We start from the raw sequence: 27,616 nt of genomic DNA, 5'->3' as shown, positions 1-27,616 counted from the left end.
TACCTTTAATCTAAAGATTTTGGCACCTGGGGCAGGGTTAAATGAGCAAACAATCTGAGTAATATGCTATCAAACATTCCTAGGGAATACTTGTTTGCCATTAAACAAATTGAATGTTGCAAAATGGTTACTGCAGCTTTTTGTACAAAGATCACAATACAAAAAACATATGTGTAGCATCAGAAAATATTACTGTAAATCTAAACCACATATGCACGTATCAAGTCGTATTTAGGATTTTTTTTTTTGGGGGTGGGGAGGTGAGGGGGAAATCACCTACCACATTCAAATGGAAAAAAAAGCCCGAAGCGGTTAAAACTGTCTCAGTCTTAAATTCATCTGGCCTTTTTACTTAGCTTGTATTATTTTCTGTGTGCTTCCAGTGTTTGCTAAGAACAAGCCAATTCCTTAATTCACATAGGAATCTAAATTACAATAATCATATGCATTCCACTCCTTAAGATAGAAAACACCTGTTGTAGTTAGTTAATTGCTGACTTTTTGTAAGCTTTTGGAAGAAAAGTAACAGTTACAAATAATTTATATCTGCAAAACTTCAGAGGCAGAGAAATACATGAATTATAAAGCTGGTATAAAACTCAAAAACTATGTTGAGACGTTAATAGAAGTTTTCACCTTGTTAATTAAAGAAGAACTCTGTATCAAAGCACCATAGTAGTATATGGTTATTTTATAACTGAGATGGGGCTACTTTCTTATTTCAGATGGGTTTACCACTTCTGCAATAATTATTACTCATGCCACGTAGCATTAGGAAATAAAAAATAAGATCTAGAAAAATATGAGAACGTATCTATTTACAGTGTAGATGATATACTCGATATATAGTGGAGATATATATATCCTATATGTATAATATGGATATCTCCAATATATATCCAATATATACTGGATATATAGATGTACAGATACATATGTTTATATGTATAGATATATATACACTGATAAATATATATTCAATATATACTGGATATATAGATATAACAAATTACATAATTCCTGCTGAAGTAGAGCAAAAGACACATATTTATGTGCTTACAAAACCTGAAATGTCAATTATAGAATCATAGAATAGCTAGGGTTGGAAAGGACCTTAAGATCATCTAGTTCCAACCCCCCTGCCATGGGCAGAGACACCTCACACTAAACCACGTCACCCAAGGCTCTGTCCAACCTGGCCTTGAACACTGCCAGGGATGGAGCATTCATCACTTCCCTGGGCAACCCATGCCAGTGCCTCACCACCCTCACAGGAAAGAATTTCTTCCTTATATCCAATCTAAACTTTCCCTGTTTAAGTTTTAACCCATTACCCCTTGTCCTATCACTACAGTCTCTACTGAAGAGTCCCTCTCCAGCATCCCTATAGGCCCCCTTCAGATACTGGAAGGCTGCTATGAGGTCTCCACGCAGCCTTCTCTTCTCCAGGCTGGACACCCCCAACTTCCTCAGCCTGTCTTCATACGGGAGCTGCTCCAGTCCCCTGATCATCCTCGTGGCCCTCCTCTGGACTTGTTCCAACAGTTCCATGTCCTTTTTACGTTGAGGACACCAGAACTGCACACAATACTCCAGGTGAGGTCTCACGAGAGCAGAGAATGTATTTGGTTTTAAATATACACACATTATTTTTTTTTTAACCTGAATCTTGTTATTTTTTTCTCATCCAAATTTCAATGTTTAGAGAATGTGAAATTCTGCCCTAAGCTACAGTACTTTATTATTCATTTTTACAGATCTGATAGTTTTGGTGGAATTATGCCAAAATTACCCCAAAAAGGAGTTATGTCTGGTGCTAATGCTCGTGTATAAATATCCACATTTGATGCATAGCATAGCAAGTTTTAAATAACAACTACTCATCTGCTGTATTAGTAAACTCTGAGTTCTAGGCTGACCACACCATGCTGTTGTCACTATGCTGAATGAGCTGCTGACATGTCACAGCAAGTTGTAGTCAGAGCAACCACCAACATGGAGGAAAGACTCAATAAAAGAGTTCATGAAAAGCAAATTTTAGCTTCTCCTGTCATGTACAAAAGAGCTTTACATCCTGAAAGGTGTATTTTCAAGTGAAGGTCAAGTCTTTACACAGATAAATACCAGCAAAAGGGTGCAGTACTGGGGAAAAAAACCCAACCAACTAAAAATACTCCAAACCAGGGTAAGCTGACCTGTTTTGCTATGGTGAATAATAGTATTTATTACTAATGCTGCAGTGAGTAGGGGGAAAAAAAAACAAAAACCCCAAACCAACAAAAACAACCCCCAGCACCCCTACAAATCAAAATCTTTGGCTATTCCATTCACACCCCTTATCATTTATCACACCTTAACTAATGGCTGTCAGACAAGTAAGTACTCATTGACCTGTGTTAATAAGGTGCAAGACTCATGAAGGTTCCCAGCAAAGCAGAGTTAAACACAGGGAGTACTGTGGAACAGTCATATGAGCCTTCTGCAGAGACCTGTCCTGCGGTATGCCATAGGCTCTGTACAAGGTGTACATTAGGGCATATGTCTTAGTCAGACAGACCCAGGCTAAATTTGCCTCAAGTGCTCTAGAGGAGCCTGAGCTGCTCTAAGGAGCTGACTGAATACAAGAATTTCAGGCACATCAGCAAGGTGGTGTAACCGAAGTGAGCTCCAGCAGAGTACTGCATTAATACTCCTGGCACTGAACTTGGCTTGATTATTTGGTTGCTACCCTAAAACAATAAGTAACTTCCTACTTCTGAGTTGCTACTTAATGCGCCATCCCTCCCACCCTCACCTTGTTCTCTGTACAAACCAATTTACTAGGTCTTTTTTTATATGATATCTAGAGTTAATTTCACCTACTGCATTTAATGTCATAGGAGTTATATGTGTAAATCCCTGTACTTAGAGATAAGATAGTCCTTTATGCCGTTTTAATCAATCTTTGTCATGGGTATGTTACTTAATAGCTCTGTCTTCCTATAGAAAATGAGCAACTTAAGGGAAATGAAACTTTTCAAAGATACATTTTCCTTCTGGCAGTCTATGAAATACACCATAATTACCCTCTTTCGATGAATAACGTTTGAAAGAAAATGAACATTCTGTGCACTGAAAGGTATAATACAATGACAATCTCAACTGCCTTGTAAATAAAAGGAAATTGTTTTTCTACTATGATCTATATTGCACAGAAACATATATACATGCTTTATAAATATAAAACCAAATCAGAATATCAAGCCATTTTTCAAGGTCCTACTACTTCCTAATAACAATAAAATTGGTATTCCATAGCAACAAGGAATTGTACTTATACTTCTAAAAGATTCAAACTGTGTTATAAATTATGAACTCCATCTCCCAGGCTGATGGGCCTACTAGTATGAGTAAGGCTCTCTGCTGAGTACAGCACCTCTTAAAGGTAAGAGAGGAAAACATAAAGGTATTCAGAGGGAAAGAGTATACCCCAAAGCTTTTCTGCTCTGTGCATGTGGATACAGGAAAAGGTGTTTTTAATAGCACCATCAAATCACGACGGTCCAGCCCATGTTTGCTTATTAGGAAACCCGAACTATTTTGCACAGGTTGGTAAAATAAATGTTTGACTGCAGATCTTTCTTACAAACTAATGGGTATAACACACAATTTAACTAAATGCTTAGGGCAAAGGGCCCTTTACCTCTTCTTGATATATGAAGCTGTTGTTCCAGTAAATATAGTGCATACAGCAAAAATAAGGAGACAAGGCCACATAACCATCATCAGCTAATATGGGACAAAAGCATTTGAATACCAATCTATCCCTCAGCCAAAATCCAAGTTCTGAGTTAGGAAAACTACCTCTCCACCAAGAAGTAGGAATTTGTTACTGTGGAAAACCTGTGACGTTTATTTCTAAATTCCTTTTTTTCTCTCTTCCCTCCCCAGGACCATTGCCTCCACAGAGATATGATACTGCTGATTAGTGGCAACACATCACAGCATGGAGCGCTCTTTTCCACAGTCTCTAGAGGAACACCAAAACCTGTGTATCAGTATCTAATGTATCAGTAGAAGCAATTTCTCAGTTGCATCCTGCCTCATGCAGGTCCCAGATTTGCAGAAACTGGTGCTTCCACAGGGAGAAATCAGCCAGGGTTCCTTGCCCTTGTTGAATTTGTGACCTCAGCAAAGCCAGAGACCAACACCTCACACACTCATGAGCTTCGCCATTCAGCTGCCCTCAGTGAGAGATCAGCTCCTGCTGCCTACTGAGTTCTTGCTTGAGATATGGAGGAAAATGCCTGGCATGGTGGCTAGTTACTGCTGTTCAGCAGAGAGGAGTCAATGCACAATGGGTGAGTGCTGCAACAAAGGAAATGTATATTCAGCATATCATTCAAATGTTTAAAAGGTGACAAAATAATTCAATCTAAACCAAAGACAGGGCAGGATATAACACCACTGAATACCACTCTATTTCCCAAGACCACCTACACTACAATCCCCCAACACATGTTCCCCTCCCTGAGTCCCTAGCACTTACAACTGTACTCCATGCAGAGTTTGCACAAACTGGGAAGACAGATCTGCCATGCTCCTTTCTGGTCAGGAGGTTAGTGACTACAGTGCTCATGAAAGACATGACTGAGAAAATTGGGGATGTTCAGCCTAGAGAAGAGAAGGCTGCATGAAGACCTCATAGCAGCCTCATAATATCTGAAGGGGGCTTAAAAGAATGCCAGAGTTGGACTCTTCATCAGGGACTGTAGTGATAGGGCACAGACTAATGGTTTTAAACTTAGTTAAACTAAGTTTAGATTGGATATAAGGAAGAAGTTCTTTACTGTGAAGGTGGTGAAGCACTGGAACAGGTGGTAAACGCTCCATCCCTGGCAGTGTTCAAGGCCAGGTTGGAGAGGGCCTTAGTTGACATGGTCTAGGGCGAGGTGTCCCTGCTCAGGGCAGGGGGGTTGGAACTAGACGATCTTAAAGTCCTTTCCAACACCGACCATTCTATGACTGCATGGGACATACCAGCACCAGATCTGTAGAAGACAGCACAGCTCAGCAAGGCTTATCTGGCAGAATGGTGCCTGGTTCCCATTCCTGCTCCAAGGACTGTTCAAATGTTTGATGAACTCTTGTCACATGAAGCACATGTAGAAATTTATCTCACCATTTAGTCAGCTGGAGCTTTGGTGTCTAACCTGGACTATTACCTAGGCTCCACTTACAATATATGCAGAGTCACCTCCAGTGAGCACTGCATTCTGCCTACCCTTATTTGAGCATGGGATAAGCATCTTGAGGTGACTATCTACCAGCTATAGGGTTGATTTTTAGATACTGACATTGAAGTCATCCTAACTTTAACAGGTCTCACGAGGAGTTGATTTACTGCAAACAACATAAGCTCACATAATTGTAACAAGAAACTCCATATAGAAATATGTGAAATTTAGGTTAACGCTTTAATTTATGCTTCATAATGTTCAGAACAGCTGTAGTCCATGCTTGGACTGGAAAAGAAAGTCTGAATAAATGTAGGGTTGTTTTCCTAATGTTTAAACTTGGTAGAAGTATCTGGATTAGAAGGGTTAACTTTGCTATTTATTTATTTATTTATGGTATTTCACTGCCTTCCTAGTTTCAAGCAAGGACAGAAAATAAAGGGCTAAACCACATAAAAAATGCTGCTATTTTTAGAGCAATTAAACAAAATTTAGGAAAGAAATTAAAATTCCATACAACTATAATTTTTTTGTTATTTTCCAAGCAAAGAAATTCATGTATATAACTAAATTAAGGGGGGTAAAAGAGCCAAAGCATTTTAGATTCATGTAATGCCTAACTCATTATATGTATGTTTCCTAAATTTAGATCCTAGAAATAAGTTCCACGAGTTTTATGCTAGTTTACATTGAAATAGTAAGACTTTTCTGAAATTCTGAACTTACTAAGCTTTCTCAACTAAATGCTTTGACATACGTCATCAGAGATTAGTCTTACTTAAATAGGTAGATAAGCACGTATATGGACCCTCTTTCCCTTTTACCTTTTTTTTTTTTTTTTAACTGATAGACACAATCTGACACAACCATTTTAAATTTATTTTACTGCTTTTTAAGGAAACGTGGTTTCTTATTTTTCTGATCTGTGTGTCAGACAAGTTGTAGGTCTTGGGTTGCTTGCATCAGGGAAAGAACACCAATGTTAGATTTTCGTTACAATTCTTTCATTACTTCTTCCTTACGATCACAGAGAAATGATCTTTTTTCCTTAAGTGTAGGAAGATTTGAACAGATGGCAGTCTCTTTGCTTATCTAACACTTTTATAGGCAGAATTTGGCTAAGAAAGCTGTCTTTCTCGTCACTTTTTCTAAAATAAATAAATAAATGCATCAACATATTTCCTCTTACTGTGTTCAGTGCTTCTTCTTTTCTCAGGTTCAGTGATCTTTTTCTGTTATTTTTCACAGAAATATGATCACTTATGTATACTACCCAGTAAGGTACTTCCAGCAGATATGCCCTGATTGTTTTGGATAGAGGCATACACCTCAGTTTTTGTAGAGAATTCCTGAGAAAGGACCATAAATGGTTTGCAAACTATCTCAAATGTGAAAATATGTTTATACAATCCTGTTATCCATTCTAGTATGAGCCAAGCTCAGAACAGTGTGTAATTATTATTTCCTTTGATGTCTTAACTGATCTAGTCACTGGTTATCATTAGTTAGACGTATTGCTGCTTCCTTGAATATCTGAGTATCACCAAATGTATTATCTCAGGTTCTTTAACAGATACTGTGATCAACTTAATTTACCTTTTTCTTCCTTTCTTTCTCTAAAATTAACACCAATAAACTACAACACTGATTACTAAAATTTGCAGAACCAGATTGTATCACTATTTGCTTTCATCAAGCTATATACGTATGTGCACAAAAATACCTAGCTAGGATTGTTGAGGCAGCAATTAAATGATTTTACTTAGATACTCTGTCTGAACAACATTGTTTCTGTAAACTGAATGTTTTAACATAGACAAGCTATGAAACAGCTATAGGGATTTTTCTTTATGGCAATGTGTTAATGGCTACACTGACTAAAACTACCTAAAAAAGATACAAAATAAGGGTGACTATCTTATCTATCCACCACATTATCCATATCATTTAATAAAAATATTATAGAGAGTTCACTATACATGCTTTGTATCATGTTATAAATAACCTAAAGTCTACCAATACTGAATATACACTGTGTCTATTCAGTGTGTATAGCATATATATTGTGTATATAGGACACAATTTCTAATTTTTTAAACTTATGAAATGAATTCATATTTAGAGATCTCAAAATTCATGATGCATCAAAATATTCAATTTAGAGAATTATAACCAGCAAGGAGCTTACCTGGCCAGGGTGTAGCTTATGAAAGACCCCCATAAATCAGTCTGATAGCCCACAAAGTTTATAATTTGCCTTGAGAACTCATTAGGAATCCCCTGGTTACAGGGAAGCTTGGGATAAGATTCTCCCCCTCCCCTGTAAAGTGGAATTTGACACTTAATAAAAAAGGTATTTTCTCATTTCTTACTACTTACAGATATTTTGAAGTGTCTTAAGGTTTTCACAGTTTTTGCATGTCCCCTGCTTTTAACTGTAGTGAACTGTACATATACACATTCCCAAATCTTCTGCATTTCCATTCAGAAAATCATAATGCAGTTATTAACAGAGATTTCCACATGGAGTTACTGAATCATATTTGTAAGTTTAGTTCATGCCTAGGTGCTGTGACATGAATTCACATTGTTTTGAATTAGTCTAGTAGTCTGGTATGTTACTGAGGAGTACCTCACTGCAGCTCTTAACAAGCTGTGAAGACCAACTTTGTAAGTAAAGTATCACTGTGCCTCATGACGTCTAAAATAAAGAAAGTATTGTGCTGAAATATTTATAGTCTGAAGGTTTCACCCATTAACAGTTCATAGGTACTGTCTTCAGGAAGGAGTCCATTGAGGAGACTGGGACTACTCATGTAAAAACAAGCTACATATATATTCGCAATAAAGTCTTAAGAGACTTTAAATTTTAAGAGATTCCAGTTCAGGACAGTCCTTTAACTGAACTTCAGTGAACCAAAGCATAACAACATCCATGACAAAGGAAGCCTACTCCACTGAGCAAGAAGGTTACTACAGAGATCTAAGAAAAAAATAAATTCCTTTTTGTCACAAAAGGTTTGAAAATTTCATTTAGTAACTCTGCGTGGAAGAAAATTTTGCTGTTTAACACTTAACATAAGTGGTACATATATTTCATGTAAGATATGTTGTCATGATTTAACTTCTGTTTTGGATGTAATTTCCAAACAACAAGTAGCTCAGTTATTTACATTTATGTTTCTCAACTCATAATTTAGTTTCTATGCAGTATGTTCATCTTTTTAAAGCACTGATTTTTGGCATTTATGAATATCTGTGTATATCCAAACAAAAATCCGGTCCAACTAATTTTCAAGGATAGTTCACAGTCATATCTAAAATCTGTACTAGAAAAAAATTGATTGTGGATAGATATGTCATAGGTATGCACATACCAGAAGATTTTAAAATAAAACAACAAATGGAAACATTGCAAGTGTCAGATACATGAAGTCAAAATGCTAATTATATCATCCATTTTCACGAATTGTAACATATATCTGTAGTTATATTTTTTGCTAACGCACTGATTTTGTACAATAATAAATTAGAAATTAAAATTAAATTGTTAGGAAAAAAAGATCTGCTTTTTATCCTAATAACATTTGTCGAAAGACCCTCTACACTTCTGCAGAGGAGCCGAAATGAAAATAATTGTATTTCTTTCTATTAAAAAGATTAGGATAATATTTAGTACATTACAGCTGAATTAGGTTTCATTTCCAATGAGTTATAAGCTGATCAGACAAATATATTTTCAAATGTGTTTTATATGAAAATATCAAAGGCAGTTACTAGTTAGACAGAAATATGATATGCAGACACACATACCTATATGCTATCAGTGACAAATTTTGCTCTTTAGTGTACATGCACAACTCCTAATGAGGGAGTTGTGCATGTACAGTAGGGAATGTATTTAAATAGTGCACATATTAAATTGCTACATTTCAATATATTGTTTTCTAGACTATGCACATATAATTAGATTGTTCTCCAAGCAGATGTCCATTTGATTACTTAAAGTCCAAATTGTGGTCTGGCTAGCAGCCAGCAAAGTCCAAATTGTGGTCTGGCTAGCAGAGGGCATGGGAAGGGCAAGGAAAATACAAGTCTTTTTGTGTCAAGTCTTTTTGTATCAACAGGTGACAAGAGTAAATACGAAAAAAAAAAAGAGGGGAGTAAGTTCGGAGGAATACCCCTTTCCTGAATCATACAGATAAGCAAGAAAGAAAAGAGATCTGGCAGAACTTTAACCATTTTTCATGCAGTGATGGTCATGTTGCATGTACATGGCTCACATTAGCTGATATATACAAAAGCAGGCTGAGGACAGCAGCAGGATCTCACAGCAGTTTCTTTCTCTTTGGAAGTCTGCAAAGTCCTCCTGTTCTGTTCTAAGAAGAAGAATGCAACATGCTCAGAGGCGACAAACTACCCAGAGTGAGGAGACAGCTTTTGCTAGTCCATGCAAGTATCCCTTTTAAGGGCTCACACTCTGAGTACTAAACTTCAATTCATGTATTTATGGTCAAGTTAAGAAAACATAAAAGCAGAGAGACAAGAAGAATAGACTGATACACAGTTCAAAAAACTCACAGTTGCACTGAAATTGAAAAAGACTAAAACTAAATGTGCATGCCACTCAGAAGTCCCAATAAAAGGATTAAAAACCACAACCAAACCAAACCCCACAAACCCCTGATACGTATATTGATATATATATATCTCCATATGAAAACGTGAGAATGTTTGATTACTGTCTCCTAGGGAGTGCAGTGTTTAGTTGTCAAGTGATTAGATGCTTTATTTAGAATAAAAGGAACTGATAACCAAACAAGCAGGTATGTATTTACCATGGTTCTCAATACATCAATACCTATTTCTGTACCAGGCATTATTGTTTTGTAAAACATTTCCTTTAAACTAAAAAGTACAATCCAAATGTGCCTAAGGAAACAATCAGCTAAACAGTATCAGGCTCTTGGATTTGCTTGTACAAAGCTGGTAAAGGAATCATAGTGCTTTAGAAGTGACAGGTAGTCAAGTTATTTCCACAGTGGGTAGATACAGATTTATCAAAACTATCTGAGAAGCCTAGACATAACATTGAATTTCTTTATTCAGCAATAATCTTGAATACTGATATGAAGAAGCATACTCTAACCTTAAGAGCCTAGCTTAGCTAGCAGAATTAAAAGACATTTCTTTGCAGTATAAAATAGGAGAAAATCAGTTGGTTTTCACCAATGTACACAAATGTACACACCACATTAACTTCTGAGCTTTACTTTGAGTAGTTTTAAGCTGGTTCCATGGACCGAACACCCATTACAGTCAGAGCATGTGACCTCCCCCCCATTTAAAAGGAATCCAGTTTGCACACTCAGTGTTGTAAACTGGAATGCAATAACCATGGATAACTCAGAAATCCAAGAAGCATACTCCTGTTGAACACTGAAACGCCTCTGTAGATGTAAACAATAATACTATTCACACACCCAGAGGTGGTTTAGTTGATGATATTGAGAAGTCAATCCCTGCTTTGAAATTGCCTTTTGGTTGAAGCTACTTCCATCCACAGTGCATATAAAGTGATTAGAAACTAAGTCATGAGACTAGTTTTTCTAAAGTAAGGTGCTTAATGTTAGCATTATGAACACTTCAATAGATAATGCAAGATCTTCCTTTGAGTCTTTAATATTTTAATTATTATTTTATTTTCTCCTGTCCAGGATATGAAGTGTAGCAATGCCCTTCTAATACAGAAAAAATAGTCTGTAGATTAGTATCAGCTACATATGCATCAAATACATACATAACTTTAATAATTAAAGGTGTTATAACATCTTGCTTCACTGTTATAAAAAGGGTGAAATGTCCCATCTCCCTATGTTCAGAAGCAACAGAAAAAGAAAAATTTTGGCAAGTCCATTATCCAGTAGCCTTCCTCCATCTCTGGAACATCAGGACATTATAAAAATATTGTAGTGTATGCAGAAGCTTAGCAACTGATAAGACTTACGCTGACAGTGTATTGCTAAGTTACTTTGAGATACTGAGAACATGTCAAATTGCTAAAACACACAGGAATTTTGAGTCCTAATACCTACTGCAACCTTCTAGCCGTAGAAAACTACTTTTGTCATCCAGATAAGTCAGCTGGATTGAAACAACAATACGTATTAAATAACTACGATATAACTAGTGACTTAAAAACTACTGCTGATGAAATGTAAAAATTGCATCTTCAAACCCAGCAAAAGGATCACAATAACATCAGACAGTTAAAGTCCTAATCTTTACTCAGTCTGAATAATGAGAAGCAGCAGCAAGACACTCTGAAGCAAGAGATACTCTTTTCCATAGGATAAAAAGTTTGGTTATTTCATCCCTTGGTGTGAACAGAATGATGTTTTATAATCACTAGAACTTGCGACATGCAACGATGTGTTACAATGCATAGCATTCAGATCCTACAAAGTAGAATAAGATTGCTATTTATTGTAGATTTCTTCAGGAGTTATAAGTAATAATAAAATTCATGGAGCAAATGTGACAAATTACCAGGAAAATATAGAAGCCCTTGGAATGCCCATGGATCAGGCCCATGCAAGCAAGCTACAGGCTGTGCATTCAAGGATTGTGCAGAGCATCACAGTATAGTAATATAAAATGTATAGGCATCTTGTTCTTGCTAATCCGAAGTAATTTTCCACAGCCTCTGGCCAAAGTCTGTTAGAATCAGCCTATGATTATCCGCAAATTTTATGCACACTGACATTAATCAGCATCATAAATGCCCAGTAAGCATTTTCTGACTTCAAAACCTCCAGGTATTTCTAGACTGAGTATCATAGTAGCAAATGGTGCCACATGATGTGCTTAGTCTGCTTAACAGGTAACATCTGAGGCAAGTTAGCAAGTATACAGACTGCAATTGTCAGCACATCTTTGTTTATGCTTGCTCCAGTGCTTCCCATCAAAACAGCTAAATGCACAAGAAAAGAAATAGGGAAGAACTGTCTATCCTTTCTCTTGTCAAGAGACAATACAAGAGCAATTATACAACTGAGTTGACTGTATGGAGCCAGATAGCCTATAGTAATCTGTAAGCCTACCTTGGCATACAAACTTCAATTCCTTGGCATCTGTGACAGTTGTTCTTTTATCTGACCTCTTCTTTTCTGTCCGACGGTGGCTACGTCTTTTCTTTGTCTCTCCCCAAAGATTTGATCCACCATGCATGCTTGGAATGTTCAGAATGGCAATTCCTTCCAGAGAAATATTGATTAAGTCTAGCTGAATCCCATCACACTGATTAGCAAGGAGAAAAAAAAAAGTAAAAAAAAGAAAGAAAAATCAGAATGTTCTGCATATCAGATATTTTTCTTTGGCAGTTCATCATTCTTAACACTGTTAAAGGTTCACTCAATGTTTACACCTTATATCTGGAAAGGAGGTATGAGATAAGAATTAATCCTCATTCAGAAGGGAAAACATGATTCTAATTCAGCTCTTGACTGCTTAAGTGTGGCACCATTTGGTAGAGTCGTGTTATCTGATACCTATTCATTGACCCAAGTGAAATATATTTGCAGCTTCATTACAGCTATTAGCAGAAAAAAAAATATACTACAAAAATTTTTGTAGCAATAACTGGAGGGTTTTTGTTGCGCTCCAGCTAAATTGTCTGTCTCACGATTTTGCAATGACACTTGTCATTGTAACACCTGAGTCCCTTCCATAGAAAACTAAATATAAAAGTCCCTGCATACAGAGCATATGCAGCTTCACTGATGAGGTCTAAGCAGGGCCTAAGAGCACAGAACAACACACAGATACCAGTTCAATCTAAAGGCACAACTGGCACATTAGCACAGGGCTATAACTGACTAGTAACTCCTACTGGGAAGAAAGATTAGTAAAACTGGATTAAAAAAATGCTGACACAGCTACAGAATTTCTTATCCCAGAACCTCCATCAGCCAGTTCTCTGAAATGTGCATTGTTGCCAAAGTAAAACATAGGATATGGAGCCAAAGAAGAGGTAGTGCTCTAAAAGCTTTCCAAGACATACTGTACACACAGAAGAAATCTCATTCTATGGGACAGTTCCTTCGGTGATGGAATTAATACTGTACAGAATCTTGTATCACTAATGCATATTCTTCCTGCTTTCTGTAGCAAAACTGGGCATAGAAGCATTTTAAAGATCTACATTCCTTTGCTAAATCTGGCTTCAAATTATATCTTAAAAAGGGACCATAGTTTTCACTTCAGGAGGATGGCTCAGGGACCTTAACTTATTCGATTGTTCAACGACAAACTGCATCATCTTCTTAGGCGGCAGAAGCCTACAACATTTGCAAACACAGACATACATTGGATGAGATGTATCTAGCTTGATAGGACACAGATAGCTTCGCTGACTACAATTTACTCAAGCTAAATCAAGTCCTCCTCCCAGTCCACTCTGTTTTAGGATTAGGAGAAGTATAGAAAATACTGCAGAACCTCTACATTAAAAATAAATAAAAATAAAATGACCAAACTTCAGATTACAACAGTTGAAACTGCAGGTGGAAGGCAAAGAATACAGGTCCACTTATTAGTTCAGTGAACCAGCAAATTTTCTAGGATGTATCTTGGCTAGAGGTAGATCAGCTTCATTCCTCCCATCATAGAATATATAGATAGACTGGCAAGTCACATGCACCTTACAGTGTATAGCAGCATAATTTTAAGAACATTAGATCCTACTTGTGCAATGTTCTGCAAGTCAGTAGGGAAACCAGTCATGCATTTAAAACTGATTAAGGGTCTTATTTTGTAATTCCAATACACAATAATCAGGAAGAAAACTGGAAAAATAATTAACCATGCTTCAGTAATAGTCCACTGACATCTTGCAGCTTACTGCTCTGTGGGTCACTGGCACTTTTTCCTTTCTGTCTAAAACTCCATTGCATGTTAGAAGAAGAAAAGCAAAGTACAACTCAAAAATAACTGCTCATAATTATTCATTTATCCTGAAACTTTCTGAGATTACAAAACAGAACTGTATTATAATGCATACGCGGCATCTTCTCAATTCTTCTAAGAGTGTAAATCTGGAGAAAGAACAATTTCAGCATTAGATTTCCATCTCGAATTTGCTCTTCAAGAATTAAATGTTAAGTCCGTGGATTATATTCATATAGGAAACCCTTTAAAGTCAAAAGACATATCCGAAAGTGAGTTGGCAGTTGTGGCAACTACTCTGCTTGAAAGTGTAACTTTTTTAATAACCCATTTCTTACAAGAAAAAAGGCATGGGTCTTCAGTAAAGTTGTTCAAAGAAGCTGTGAATACTCCATCCCTGGCAGTGTTCAAGGCCAGGTGGGACAGAGCCTTGGGTGACATGGTTTAGTGTGAGGTGTCCCTGCCCATGGCAGGGGGGTTGGAACTAGATGATCTTAAGGTCCTTTCCAACCCTCACAATTCTGTGACTCTATGATTCAATATTATTTTGGAAGCAAATTCTTAGTCCCCTCTTCATTTTATATGTATTAAATATTAAGATTATTTATTTTATTAAAAATTCTGCTCATGTGTATGCTCACTTACTGCTATACATTCTAGATAAACAGATATTAATTTCATAATTAAAAGTAATCTTGTGTAAATACCCTGCAGGCCTCAATGAATCAAACACATACTGTGTGTCAGGCCTCCCACTGTCTTCAAGTGGAATGTACTGGCTGGATAATTAGATAGTACATATTTTTTAACCTTATTTGCATGCATATTATATCTTTTGCACACTGACAAGCAGCAGTAACAACAAAAGTCAGATTACCACAGGGAATTCCCACAAAGAAGTCTTCATTTCTTATAATTTGCAGCCTAAATTAAAATAATTTGATCTTTGACAAGGATGAAATGTCAAGCAGAAGGGGGTCCTCTACAAGCCACGGCCTGTGGCTTCTGAAATCTGCCTAATTTATGTCAGTCACTTCTTAATACATATTTAAGTATTACACGAAAAAGATGATAAATATGCAATCTGACACCTTTGGTATTTCCCTGCTGTTAATTTATAAAGGTCTGGCGTCCCCCAAACTGACTGGAATTATTTAAATAAAAGAAGAATTGTGAAATAGGATGGAGCAGGGTCTGGCTTCCATTTTCACTCAATATTGAACACAGCAGGTAGTACACTAAGACAATTATTTGACTAGGCCTCAGAATCCCACAGTGACAAGGAACTTTCTGAATTAGTAAAGGAGGATTTCTTTTGTTCATACACAGACAAGAAGTTTGCGCTACAGGTAGCTCTGTGTTGTCCTAACACATTCATATGCTACAACAACAAAACACAGATGTGTTCTGCTTCTTTTCTTTTCCTTTTATTTTTTTTTTATTTCAAGTAATGCAACAATGCTGCTAAAAATATAAGCACGCTTTTAAAATGTGGAGCATGCCTACCTAGATTAACAATAAACACTCGTGCTTCTATTTCTTTTTTGCCTTCTTTCCTGGTCTCAGCCTATTTTTGGGCATTGTCTTTTACACTGCTTTGATTTATCAATTATTTTCAGATCACCTTAAGAATATACATAGCCATGCCTGAAAACAGCTGAGATTAAGGCTTTGCTGTGTAACCAGGTGCAATATAATGCAAAACTACATGGTAATTTAAATTTCTTTCCCCCATCTATTAATAGCAGATGGTCTAGAAGGTGCCACTCTGGTCCTACAATGGTTTTACAGCATTGCAGGTATGGACTATGCCATCCCCACTGGCACTGCATCTATGCTTACTCTCATAAATACGTTCACACATCTTCCTTTTTTTTATGAAGTGGAAAGAAAGTATAAGTAAGTGCTCTAAACTGTAAAATCTTAAGCCTTATTTACTGACACATTATCATTAAAAAAATCCTTAATCTTGCTGTCTTTTTTTCCCCCCCCTTTAGAACCTATGTTTCTCTATTCAACTTTTCTGATCCCAGTTTGGAAATATTCTGGATAATGTAAGAATTTAGTGTCCAAACTTTGTTCTGCATCTCACACAGAAGAAAATATACAGAACATGAAACATCAATGAAAGCCAAGCTTAATTAGGTTAGAAATCAAATGTAGGGTGAATAAATAATTGCCCATAGAACATTTGATTGCTGTCTCCCAGCTCAGAGATACAGATCCGTACTCTTCATGGGCTTTGCTCATTCAAGAGTTGGCTATAGAGTAAATGCAGCCTTTCTGCATTTTATTCAAAGTGAAATGTGGTATCATACATCAAGCTCTCATTTACAGCAACATCCCCAAGCAAAGAGCAGCAGGTTAAAAATAAGATGCAAACAGCACTACTCCAAAGTGTTTATAAAGTTCAAACAAGAAACATTAGATACAAACATATTGCCAAGTACTGTTCATTTAGATGTAATTTACTCACTGTAAATAAATCTGTAAATAACTACCTCTTAACACTTCTTGTGTAAACATTGTGGAAACTATTTCCCCTATGCTTTTTGTCCCTATTTGTAGGACTAATGATAATGACCAGAATAGCTGAATAGAGTATAAACAAACATGGCTCATATACTGGCAATGTAATACTTCAATGGCAATAACAGTATTAGTGATATGAATTGGTAATAATTACACAATTGCTATCAGCAGCATCACAAATGTGTATGCAAACTTCTTTGCTTTGGGATGTTAACATTTCAATGGTTACAATTAGATGGTTTAAGATCACATCTTAATAAGTACTGGGCTATGTAAGACTTTTGCTGGATAGAAATATTTTCTTGGGAAAGCCTGCTCTTCAATTCGTATTTAATTAAAAGGTGCATTTAACTTGCAGCATATCTGAATCACATCAAACAAGGTAAGTGGTTATTCCAATAAGTAACAAAATATTTTTTGTGCCTACATGTACTTAAATCCACATGTGTGAAGTACTGTTTTGGGAAGCAAGGTTTTTTTGGTTTGGTTTGTTGTTTTTTTTTTTTTTCTGGGGATTTTGTTTGGTTGATTATTGGGGATTTTAATTTTTTAATCTAACCCCTGTGGAGCACGTTTCCACTTGAAGAAGACATAACAGCATAATAGGAAAGTCTGGCACCACAGATCTTACTGTTTCAGTCTCAGTTTTCTTTGCTGCTGTTCTACTAACAGATCCATGGCCCCTTCAGATTATTCAGACAGGCTTTGACCAAACTGACAGCTCTCACCATACCTCTCCAAGTGTCTCATGTTACTATATAAATACTGCATTGACATAAGCAGTTTCTCATTACTATTAGAAAGGAAAAGCGCCATAATCCTCTTGAGAAATTATTTCATTATTTAACTTAAATTCTCAGGTTTGTACTTTCACTCAGTGAACATTTTTAGTTTACTCATTTTTAAACATCATCCCCCCAAACAGTTTATGTAACTTAGCCACTTATTCTATCAGCCATCAAAGTAGCAGTGGCACATTATTTTAAATTCCTATTTTGTCTGTAACTACCCTGTGTCTTTTCAGTTAATGTTCAATGTATAATGGAAACATGACCCCTTGTGCAGAGAGAAAAGTTATTTAATGAAGGGGAATGAATCCAAAATATATATATATTCTTTAACCTTTATTCAGGAAAGTAAGTACAATTTTAGGGAATTGAGTTTTAAAGGTTATAAAAACTTAGGACCTAGAAATAATAAGATTTTTTTTTTTTTTTTAATTTTAATGCTGCAGCAGCTCTCACTCCCTCCAACAGTCTTTCATTTTTCCATCTGACCTAGCCACTCTCACTATTGATTTCTAATGTTACACTTCACCTCTTGACCTTGTCTACTGTATTAAGACTTCACTAATAATCAAACTGAACTTTGTTCTAGTGTGCAGGGCTACACTACAAATAGACATGATAAAAATAATATTTTGGAATAGAGGATCGAAAGGATGTGCACTGCTTTGCCTTGTTGGATTCAGGCACTTTGCACCCTTGCTCCCTGCATTTCAGCTAGACTAGTGACATTTCAAGGATAAAGGCAACAATTAGTTTCTTACTTCTATTTCTACAGATTCATGCAGCTTCTTACAGGTGGCTGAGAAAGTTTCCGAAGTGCCAAATTCAAAATACCAAAATTTGTTCTTCATTCTGAAACAAGAAAAAAAGAAAAGAAAAAAGATCTTATTCACTATCAATATGTGACAAAAGTGATCATCCTGTCTTCCATTATAAGTAATGGCAAAGGCTTGGGAACATGTGACATCCCATTTGAAATAGATGAGCTCATAATTTTCAAAGCTTAAATGTTGGTGTCAAGTTGTACGATATCCCCTAAAGGGATAACAGGAATGTGTAGAACTGACAGGTTCAAATGTACCTTTGCCTTTTCTTTTTCAGTGACTATCAGAATATTTTTTGGCACTTAACCAGTGACATGCCTCAGAAAAATGTATCGATTTTATTTCATGTCTTACACCTACTATACATTTTCTGATTCATGGTTAAAATCTCTCTCCCGCATGCAGGGCGTTTCCATCGTGAAACCAAGACAAAAATGTAGCTTGCCTTGTTATCTAAAGGTAAAGATAAATGCTTATTGTTCATGATGACAGATGGGATATTCGAAGAAAATAAAAATTCCAGATCTAAAAATCTCTAGATATTTTGCATTAGGAGACCTATATTACCAGGTAATTAACTCAGACACATTGCAAATGGGTGGTGGGACCTGCATCTTGAAATTCATTAACAAGTACTATAGAAAAATAAAGCTGGCTACAATGCTAGCAAATTCCTTAGTTTATCATGACAGCAGGCAGAAATTACACTTTTTTCTTCTTAAATACATAAACACTGCACTTCTGTTTTACCAGATTTATTGCATACTGTTAAAAACAATCAGGACACCAGAGTACTGTTTGAAATAAGTAAGTGCAGTTTTGTTGAACTTTTATGAGTAATTATTATTCTGAAACAAAACAAGAAGCTAAACTAAAAAAGATAATGAAAAAAAGACACTGAACTAGAATTCATTATTCACACTTAGAAATCAGACGTGAACACAGTTCATCCACTTGCATAAACTATTCTTTGACACAGACACAGCACAGTGTACATGGAACTTGAAAATGACTGAGTTTGCATAAGCTAGAAGTGATGCAGAGTGAAACGCAGATGTAGATGACTGTCAAACATGTCAGCAAATGTACAAATCCTACCCTCTTGGTACTTATTTCAAATTATACAGAAAAGTCTACTCAGTAGCTCTTAAAATCTAGTTAGTGGTTCTTAAAGTTACAAGGGTGAAGGGGCACTACAGCCTTGGCCTTTCCCAGAAGCCTGCTGGCACAAGAGCCAGCCATTCCTATTGCAATACCACAAGTGGGTAAGGGTGCTCAACCCAGTAGCCTGCACACGGTGGGGAATGGAAGAATAATAAAGTGTCACATTTCTGATGAATAAGTTAAAGGTGTTTCCAAAGATTTTTGCACAGAAAACCTTGAAATGTTTGGAAACTCTTTTTTGGAAACCTGCTCTGGGATAAATGGCATCTTGTCAAAAGAGGTTCAACAACCAGAAGGGCTCAGACCAGATTCACTTCTGGTGAGTGGAAGTGGTCTGACGTACACTCCTTCTATACCTGCAGCACACTGACATGCTGACTTGGGATTAACTGCTCTATTAATGACAATGTATATGGAGAAATGAACAGTCCTTCAATTTCCAAACAAATGTGAACAAAGTCCTGAATTCCTTTTGTGCTCCTTTGGAAAATCTGGACGCAATTATTTTCCTGGTACTTTCTACACAGGAACGATGAATAATGAAAAAAAATAAAAAAAAAAAAGAACTCCAAACAACCTGATGTAAATACTCAAAAAAATATTTTGTCATTTCTTTTGAAAGATCAACAAGCCTTTGCATCTTCTCCTATGAGAACTTAATATTCAGTTATTTTTACCCCAAAAGCATCTTTTCTTTTTCTTTATTGAAAAAAGCTTGCTTTAAATGGTTCTCATAAACTCTTTGACTTGCATGAAGATAAAACAGACAGATGTATTTCAGAGTCATTTGGAATATATTGTGTCAAATCCATGTATTTTTAGTTCAGCAAAACAAAACCCAGCATTTGTCAGTGAACTCAAGGTTTACAAGAAAATTTAGATCTGTAAGTCAAAACCTTTTAGAATTATATGACAGAAGATTAAGTACATTTAGCAGGTGAGGTTTTGATGGCAGATGAATTCTTATCATTTAAATATACCCTATGTGATTCTATTAGGCAAAAAAATGTAGTCTTGTGAGCCTGTCCTCCTTTCTCTAGTTGACTATACCTCTGTTTTAAGGATAGAAAGACAATCTATTTGACAGCTTTACCAGCATAAAGATAGATATAGATACAATTTATTCTTCATTTCCAAAAGGATTTACTAACTCCTTTTACTAGCCATGAAAAAGATTAGGTTGCATGTTTTTTTTTTTGAAAATACAATTTTATTGAATAGAAAATTGTATTAGAACTTTTACTATACATACAAAGTCAAAAGTAAAAAAATCAATTATACTAAAATCTCCATAAGCAATACCAGTCTTACAGTAAATAGTTTAATTTTTCTATAATAAAAAAAAACCTCTGAATTTGTATCTTCCACTTGCATTCCTGCATTCCTATTTCAAACAATTAAAGTGTCCTGGGTTCAGCAGTAGCAGTCATGTTTCTCCTCCTTGGTAGCTGGTGTAGTGCAGTGTTTTGACTTTCAGCTCGGGAACAGAGCTGATAGCGATGTTTTGGTTTGGCCAAGGACTTTGTGAGCCTCATGCTCTGCCAGGGAGGAGGCGAGGCCGGGAGGAAGCAGAGACAGGACACCTGACCCAAGCTAGCCAAAGAGGTATTCCATACCACAGCACGTCATGCCCAGGATGTAACTGGGAGTTAGCCGGAAGGGCTGGGGGACTGCAGGGTTGGAGGAGGTATCGGTCAGAGCTTGGTCGGGCTTGGGGGCCGAGTTATCGGTCGGCTGGTGCTGAGGTGTTGTATTCTCTTCCCTTGTTATTTCCTTTATCATTATTATCATTGGTGGTAGCAGTAGTGATTTGTGTTATACCTTAGTTACTAAAGTGTTCTTATCTCAACCCGTGGGAGTTTCATTCTTTTCGATTCTCCTCTCTGTCCCTCCGGGAGCAGGGGGAGGGCAAGAAAGGGGGGGGAAGTGAGCGAACGAATTGCCTGACTGGGTTTAAACCACGACATAAAGCTTGTATGCTTATCCAGAAAGCAGCAAATAGTAGAAGAGTGCATTTAGAAGATTAATGAACTATTCTGATGGCCATTCTAATTTCTTTCACAACAGTATATTTTAGATACGTTAACAAATACATATTTAATGACAATTTTGTAACATTGAAACTGTAAGAAACTAAATTGTGGGCTGCTGTCAAGTCTATTTTCTCTCCCTCCTAGAGGAGATGATAATTCAGACTTTTTCCAATTTTAATAAGAGATGACCAAAATAAAGATGAAGTCTGTTTCAATTAAAAAAAAAAAAAAAGTATTATACAGTAGCCCTTTTCTTTACAACACTGTTTTTGTTGGAATAGGAAAGAGAATAGATTATTTTACAGGAAAAGATTTTTGCATATGCTTCAAAGTGCATAGTTAAACTCTTAAACAACTTTGTGTTTGAAAACACAATATAAATAAAACATCAGTCATGATCAAAGGCTGACCTATCTAATCCTGCTATTGGATTAGAGTATGTCAAAATATATACAGCCTATGGATGCAGGAATGACAAAACAAAACTGTAATTCAAGAGCCTACACAACTTTTGTGCTGGAGGTGGATACCCTGAAGTACTGGTCAATTTTCTGGTAAATGGAGTGATCTTAAACAGGGATGACAAAAATGGCAAGACAGCACGAGAAGGCTAACACTGCCGTTTCTTGCAGTGTTTCTATACCATGGATAAATACCAGACTTAGAAACTTTGATATGTTTCTTGGAAAAGTTCAGACTAATATTTGGTAATCAAGGCAAAATTATCAAAATAGTCTGTGATATGGGTTTGCTCCATTATCAGTTAATCAGAAACCCCCCTACTGCTAAAACTATTTTATATAACCTTTCTGATTAAGCAATTACAAGGCATGTCATTGAAAAATTGTCCTGTATCTAAATATGGAAATAGTAAATACTTTATTCTACACCTGAAGAGCATCTATACTTCACTGCAGTATGCACACTCTGTCAGAACACGTATAACAATAGACCAGCTATAGGCTGCTACTAAAAGGTCATGACAGTAAAACAGAAGTATCTTTAAACTTAAGAAACAAATTCACATTCTGGTGTTAAGGGTCTACAGCTGGGGCAAGAGCTTATTATGTTTGCAAATTCATCAGGCTTTCCACCACATTGTATTTACACTTCTTGTATTTACTATTTATATGTATTATATTTATTTCTGATTTAATTATGCAGTCTCAAGCTTCAGTGACTTGAGCTAAAAATTTCTACATCAGGAAATTTCTGACTACAATCTTAATAAAATTTCAGCTGAAATACTTTGACCATTTCTTAAAATGACTGGAGAAAAACGTGTATTTGCTCATATTAATTGTGTTTGATAACATACACTTTGAACTGTTTTAACACAGCTATACTTTCAGAGCAGAGATTTTAAATTTAGTACAAGGATGACCTTGCATCAAGAATATGCCTCTGGCCATCTGCGTGAAAATACATAAGGAATCTAACTATATTTTGATCACTTGAAAATATACTCTGGGAATGATTTCTTTCCAATATTCTCATACGGCAGGGAAAGAACAATTTTTTGTCTCTAGCTCTATTATCTTTTATCCTTTAACCTATATAGAGATTTTTACCCCTGAAACTACCAGAATTCTTATTTTTTCCAAGGTAAATTCCTTGAAAAGTCCACTGGCAGGAAGCAATCTTTATCACAAATCCGTGCAAGAATTCTGATGGACAAGCAGTACTCAGTTTCCCCCATAAACTACAGTGTTCTCCAAAATATAATCCCTAAGGACTGCCTTCTAAAAACATTTTTTCTTTTTTTAAAGCTATTCCAATTATGTTGCAGGATTACTGTTGGTTTGTCAGTGAGTATCAAGTATTTAAAGGGAACAGGTCACTATGTATCCCTTTTCCCCCTTGTTCACTCTTTTGTCCTTTGTTCCAAGGAAACACGGAATAATGTGTAGAACCACCCCTGCAGGGAATCAAAAATACCAGAGAAGTGTGCAGAAATGCAGGTTGTGAGACACAGGTGTATTTCCATAGCGCAGAAACCTTTTAGATTCCAAGGGGAGAAAATGGTTGACAAGTATATGTGAAAAAAAAAAGAGAAAAAAAAGAGATCATCATCAAGGAAAATAAAGAAATCAAGAAAGAGAAGAAATAGAAAAAGATGGGAACCTAATTCCAAAATTCACTGAAGTTCTGCAATGCTGAAAGAGAATGATGATCAAACAGGGAAGGGAAGAAAATAATCCTAGAGGAGACCCAAGTAAAACCACATATTTCTGAAGTCTGAAAATATATGTAACAAGGTCTAAAAAGGAAACTGGCAGTATAGAAAATACCATGCTGGGCAAAAAAGCTGAACATCTGTTCCAATATGCTGTCACTGACAGTGGTTAGTACCCAAGACTTTGGAGAATAGGGTACAACTCCATGTAGTATACAGCTGGGAATAATCTAGCTCTAAGAAGGGTTTATTATTATTTATGATTCTATCAAATTGAAAGATTTAGATTAAATGTAAGGAAGGATTTTTTCACAATGAGGGTGGTGAGGCCCTGGCACAAGTTGCCCAGAGAAGTTGTGGCCCCATTCATGGCAGTGTTCAAGGTCAGACTGGATGGAGCTTTGAGCAACCTGGTCTAGTGGAAGGTGTCACTACCTATGGCAAGGGGCTGGAACTGGATAAGCTTTAATGTCCCTTCCAATCTAAACCATTCTATGATTTTAATTCAGACAGTTTGTGACCATTTACACCATGAAGCAACCTAAAAAAAAGGAAAAAAGGAAACTAACAAACAGAAAAAAAAACAAAAACAAAAACAAGCAAAGATCAGCCAAACTCATAATAGCAAATACCCTTACAAAAAAAAAAAAAGTTTATGTTAATCCATATGTGTATGGATTTTTATGTGTATTAGAGCTTGGAATCTTGTACTGCATTAAGAAAACCCCCAGCAACATAAAAGCCTTAGTGCTGCTTCTTGATGTATAGGGAAAAAAAGTCTGCATGGAAAAAAAAGCTTTCTAAGGTGTACCTGAAATTGCTGCTTTTGTTTTATTGAGTCCCAGCCTGTGAGACATACCTTCAACAGCAAGCGAAGCAAAATTTACAGCAGATTGTATGTCATGGTGATTGTACTTTGTATTCCTGGTAATAAAATGTGCTGATACATTGGATTTTATCTAATTAAATACATATTCAATGTCTGATAAAATAAATAAAACTTCAGTTGCTAAAAAATATTGTAATGCTTCATACAATTCAATATAAAGAATATTCTTATCAAGTCCTATCCTCACAGAAGTTTTCAACAGACAACATATTTTCCATCTTTTCTTACTGTTCATAAATCTATTATCTAGGTAATTTTATACTTGGGTAAAAATGATTTCATTGTAGCACATAATATATATTAATAAGAATGTATGACTTTTTCTAATGTTCTTTTTTCTTTCCACTTCTGTGGAACTTAACAATCATATAATTCCTGTTCTGCTTTATAATGAATCATACGCAAAGGTAAGGAAATAGGCAGTGGAGATGCACATGCATAAGAGATTTATGTGTGACTGGCATGATTTTAATAGAGACATCTCTGTCAATTTTTTTTCTTTTTCCATTACCAACTGTACTTATGGCAAGTCTGTTAATCTCTTACAGCACATTGCATAAGCAGAGATTATATAGATAAGTGCAGAGAAGTTAACATCCTGAAAGAATAGTTTCAGTTTTACACAATAAATAAGATTTTCACATTATGATACCACCCATACCACCTGCAAACCTGTGTTTGACTCCTTTTTCTCTCATGCTTTATAATACTTTTGAACTGCAGCTCGCATTTCTGTATGCAGTTGGTCTGCAGTCTCCACTGTCCACCTGCCTGCCCCACCTCTCCACCTCTCTGCCCAATTTTCTCCAAACAGTCTGCAGCTCTAGCTACCTTACTTCCCCCCTGCCTGCTCAGTTCCAGTTCTGTTTCCAGCTGTGCTCTCACATCTATCCAAGAACCCACCCCGGACACCTTGTTCACTCTGACCAATTCAGCAATGAATACAAATCATGAAGAGCTGCAAAAGGGCCCTGCAGTACTGAGTGACTGTGGTATAAAAACAGAGATGTAATGTGGATAGAGCGATGCATTGAGGAAAACAACAAAAAAGAAATCTTAATTTTACAAAAAGTGATGAGTTTTCAGGGACAGAATCTTGGATTTACAAAACTGAACGAAGTGCTGGATAAGTTCTGAAAAGCCTTTGCAAGAATTGTGCTGTGATGCTTAATAATATGTGTAGTTTTCCTCTCCCCAAAGAGGACATGGGGGAGGTGGAAGGCGTGTGGGGGAGGAGAGGTGGAAGAAAGAGAGAAAAAACAAACAAAAAAAAGACTATACTAGAACTGGAAAAACATGGAGAAAGAAAATGGGGGCAATCAAAATATTGAATACCTTTTGAATTCTTCAACCTAGAAAAGGGATAAATGAGAGAGATATACTTGAGTTCTATAAAATCATGCATGCTATGGGGGAGAACAAATAGTGTATTCACTGTCTCTCCCACGGAAAAGATAAGAAAGATGAGAAAGACCTAGGAGGCAGCAGATACAACAAAAGGTTTCTTTACACAGCATGCAATTAAGATGCTAAACTCTTTGAGAGAGAATGCTAAAAGTTTACATCAGTTCAAAAATTACTTGATGGATTAATGGAAGAAACAGCCACTGAAGTCCACCTAACAAAAGCATCACAAATATGGAAATACATCATAAGTTACCAAATTTTTCTCAGACTTATTGGCAGATGGTACTGGAGAAACAGCACCTGTCTAGGTATCCTTCCGGCTGCCACTGGATAGGTATTTTTATGTCCTTAAGTTTCTGGTCCCAGGCAGATTTCCTCATTTCTCTTACCATCTTTGCTGGATTATCTATTTCTCCTCAATAAGTATCTTGCCACCCGTTAACCACTTCTCATCTCAGGCTAATTTCATTTGGGTTGAAATACTTGTACAGACAGTCCAGTTTTGAGAACCAGTCAGCTGACATACTGCATAAAGGTGCTGATGTTCCCAAATACCATCTATCATCTGTATATTTGCAGACAAAAGGTGCAACAAAGTCACTGGATGTCTGTGCACTGTTTCCTGATTTTGCAGGGTTACTGATCAGAATGTAATTTGTCTAGGTTTTTGAGAGAATCAGCAGCCAGATTGGAAGTGCTTCATCTGCTAGCAGTACCAGAAAAAAAAACCCAAACAAAACAAGAGTAAATCCAGGATGATAATCATATCCATAATCCACATTCTTCACTTATTAGGTATGAAACCTGTTCTCATTGGGTTAACTATGATGCTTTTCTCACATACCCTCCTTAAAATGCAGACTGCAATGGAGAAAAGTCTACTTCTAACATCTATGAAGAGAAGAATATTATCCTAAAAATACAAATAAAAATATCCATATTGAAATATTAACAACACACTTCAATAACTTTAAGAGCCTCATATTAGGTGCTAGGTGCTGTAATGCAGGAGGAACTTAGTGACTTCTGAGCTGTGTCTCAGATTGCACTGTTTTGTGCCAGGATGCAACAGGATGTTAATGAGAAAAAAGAGATAATGAATTTCTCTCAGCGTTACAGAGAACTAGTACACTCAACTGAGAAAAAGTACAGGAGGTTAACCTACAGCACCTATTATAAAACAGTGTGATACCTGACAGATACAGTTTACAAGATATTCCACCATGTAAGAGGGTACTGTTTCTAATCTGTGATAGAAATATAGGTTTTAAATCGGAATTCTGACACTTGCTTTTGAATATATTGTGTCTTAACAAGTTTTTTGTAAGACCAAAAAACCACAGTTTAGTTTCTCTAAATGTTTACTTAAAAAGTATCTTCATTATATCTGTGACTTAATATGTCAATTTGCTCCATTAAATGAACATTCCTGTAACAGTTCTTCAATCCTTTGTGTCTATTCCCCAACTTGAAAAAAATATTTATTTCTCCTCAGTTTCTTTCCCAAACTCCCCAGTCTTGGAAGCAGATGCTGAGGCACCAATGACTCATCAATCTGAAGAGGGTTTTTATCATGAACAAAAATAAAGCTTATAAACAGTTCCACATTTACCAGCCTTGGTCATATTAGAGAACTAACAA

At 36.3% G+C, this 27,616-nt stretch overlaps 1 protein-coding gene across 1 annotated transcript in view; it reads right to left on the bottom strand.

The window, feature by feature from the left end:
- Positions 1 to 18,334, bottom strand: part of LOC130607477 (diacylglycerol kinase beta-like) — a gene marked incomplete at its 5' end in the record, with an annotated part of 84,980 nt that extends 66,646 nt beyond the window's left edge. Inside the window, 2 exons of the mRNA XM_057424595.1 lie at positions 12,320 to 12,515; positions 18,244 to 18,334. Coding sequence (XP_057280578.1) covers positions 12,320 to 12,515; positions 18,244 to 18,334 — 287 coding nt within the window. The remainder of the gene's footprint in view (positions 1 to 12,319; positions 12,516 to 18,243) is intronic.
- Positions 18,335 to 27,616: the final 9,282 nt, after the last annotated feature.

The sequence above is a fragment of the Pezoporus wallicus genome, unplaced genomic scaffold (genome assembly GCF_028554395.1).
Source record: "Pezoporus wallicus isolate ANWC-B61680 ecotype Strahan unplaced genomic scaffold, APGP_CSIRO_Pwel_v1 contig_5007, whole genome shotgun sequence".
Classification (NCBI taxonomy): Eukaryota; Metazoa; Chordata; class Aves; order Psittaciformes; family Psittacidae; genus Pezoporus; species Pezoporus wallicus.
Note: the sequence above shows the minus strand (reverse complement) of the source record. Positions and strands in the feature narration are given on the sequence as shown.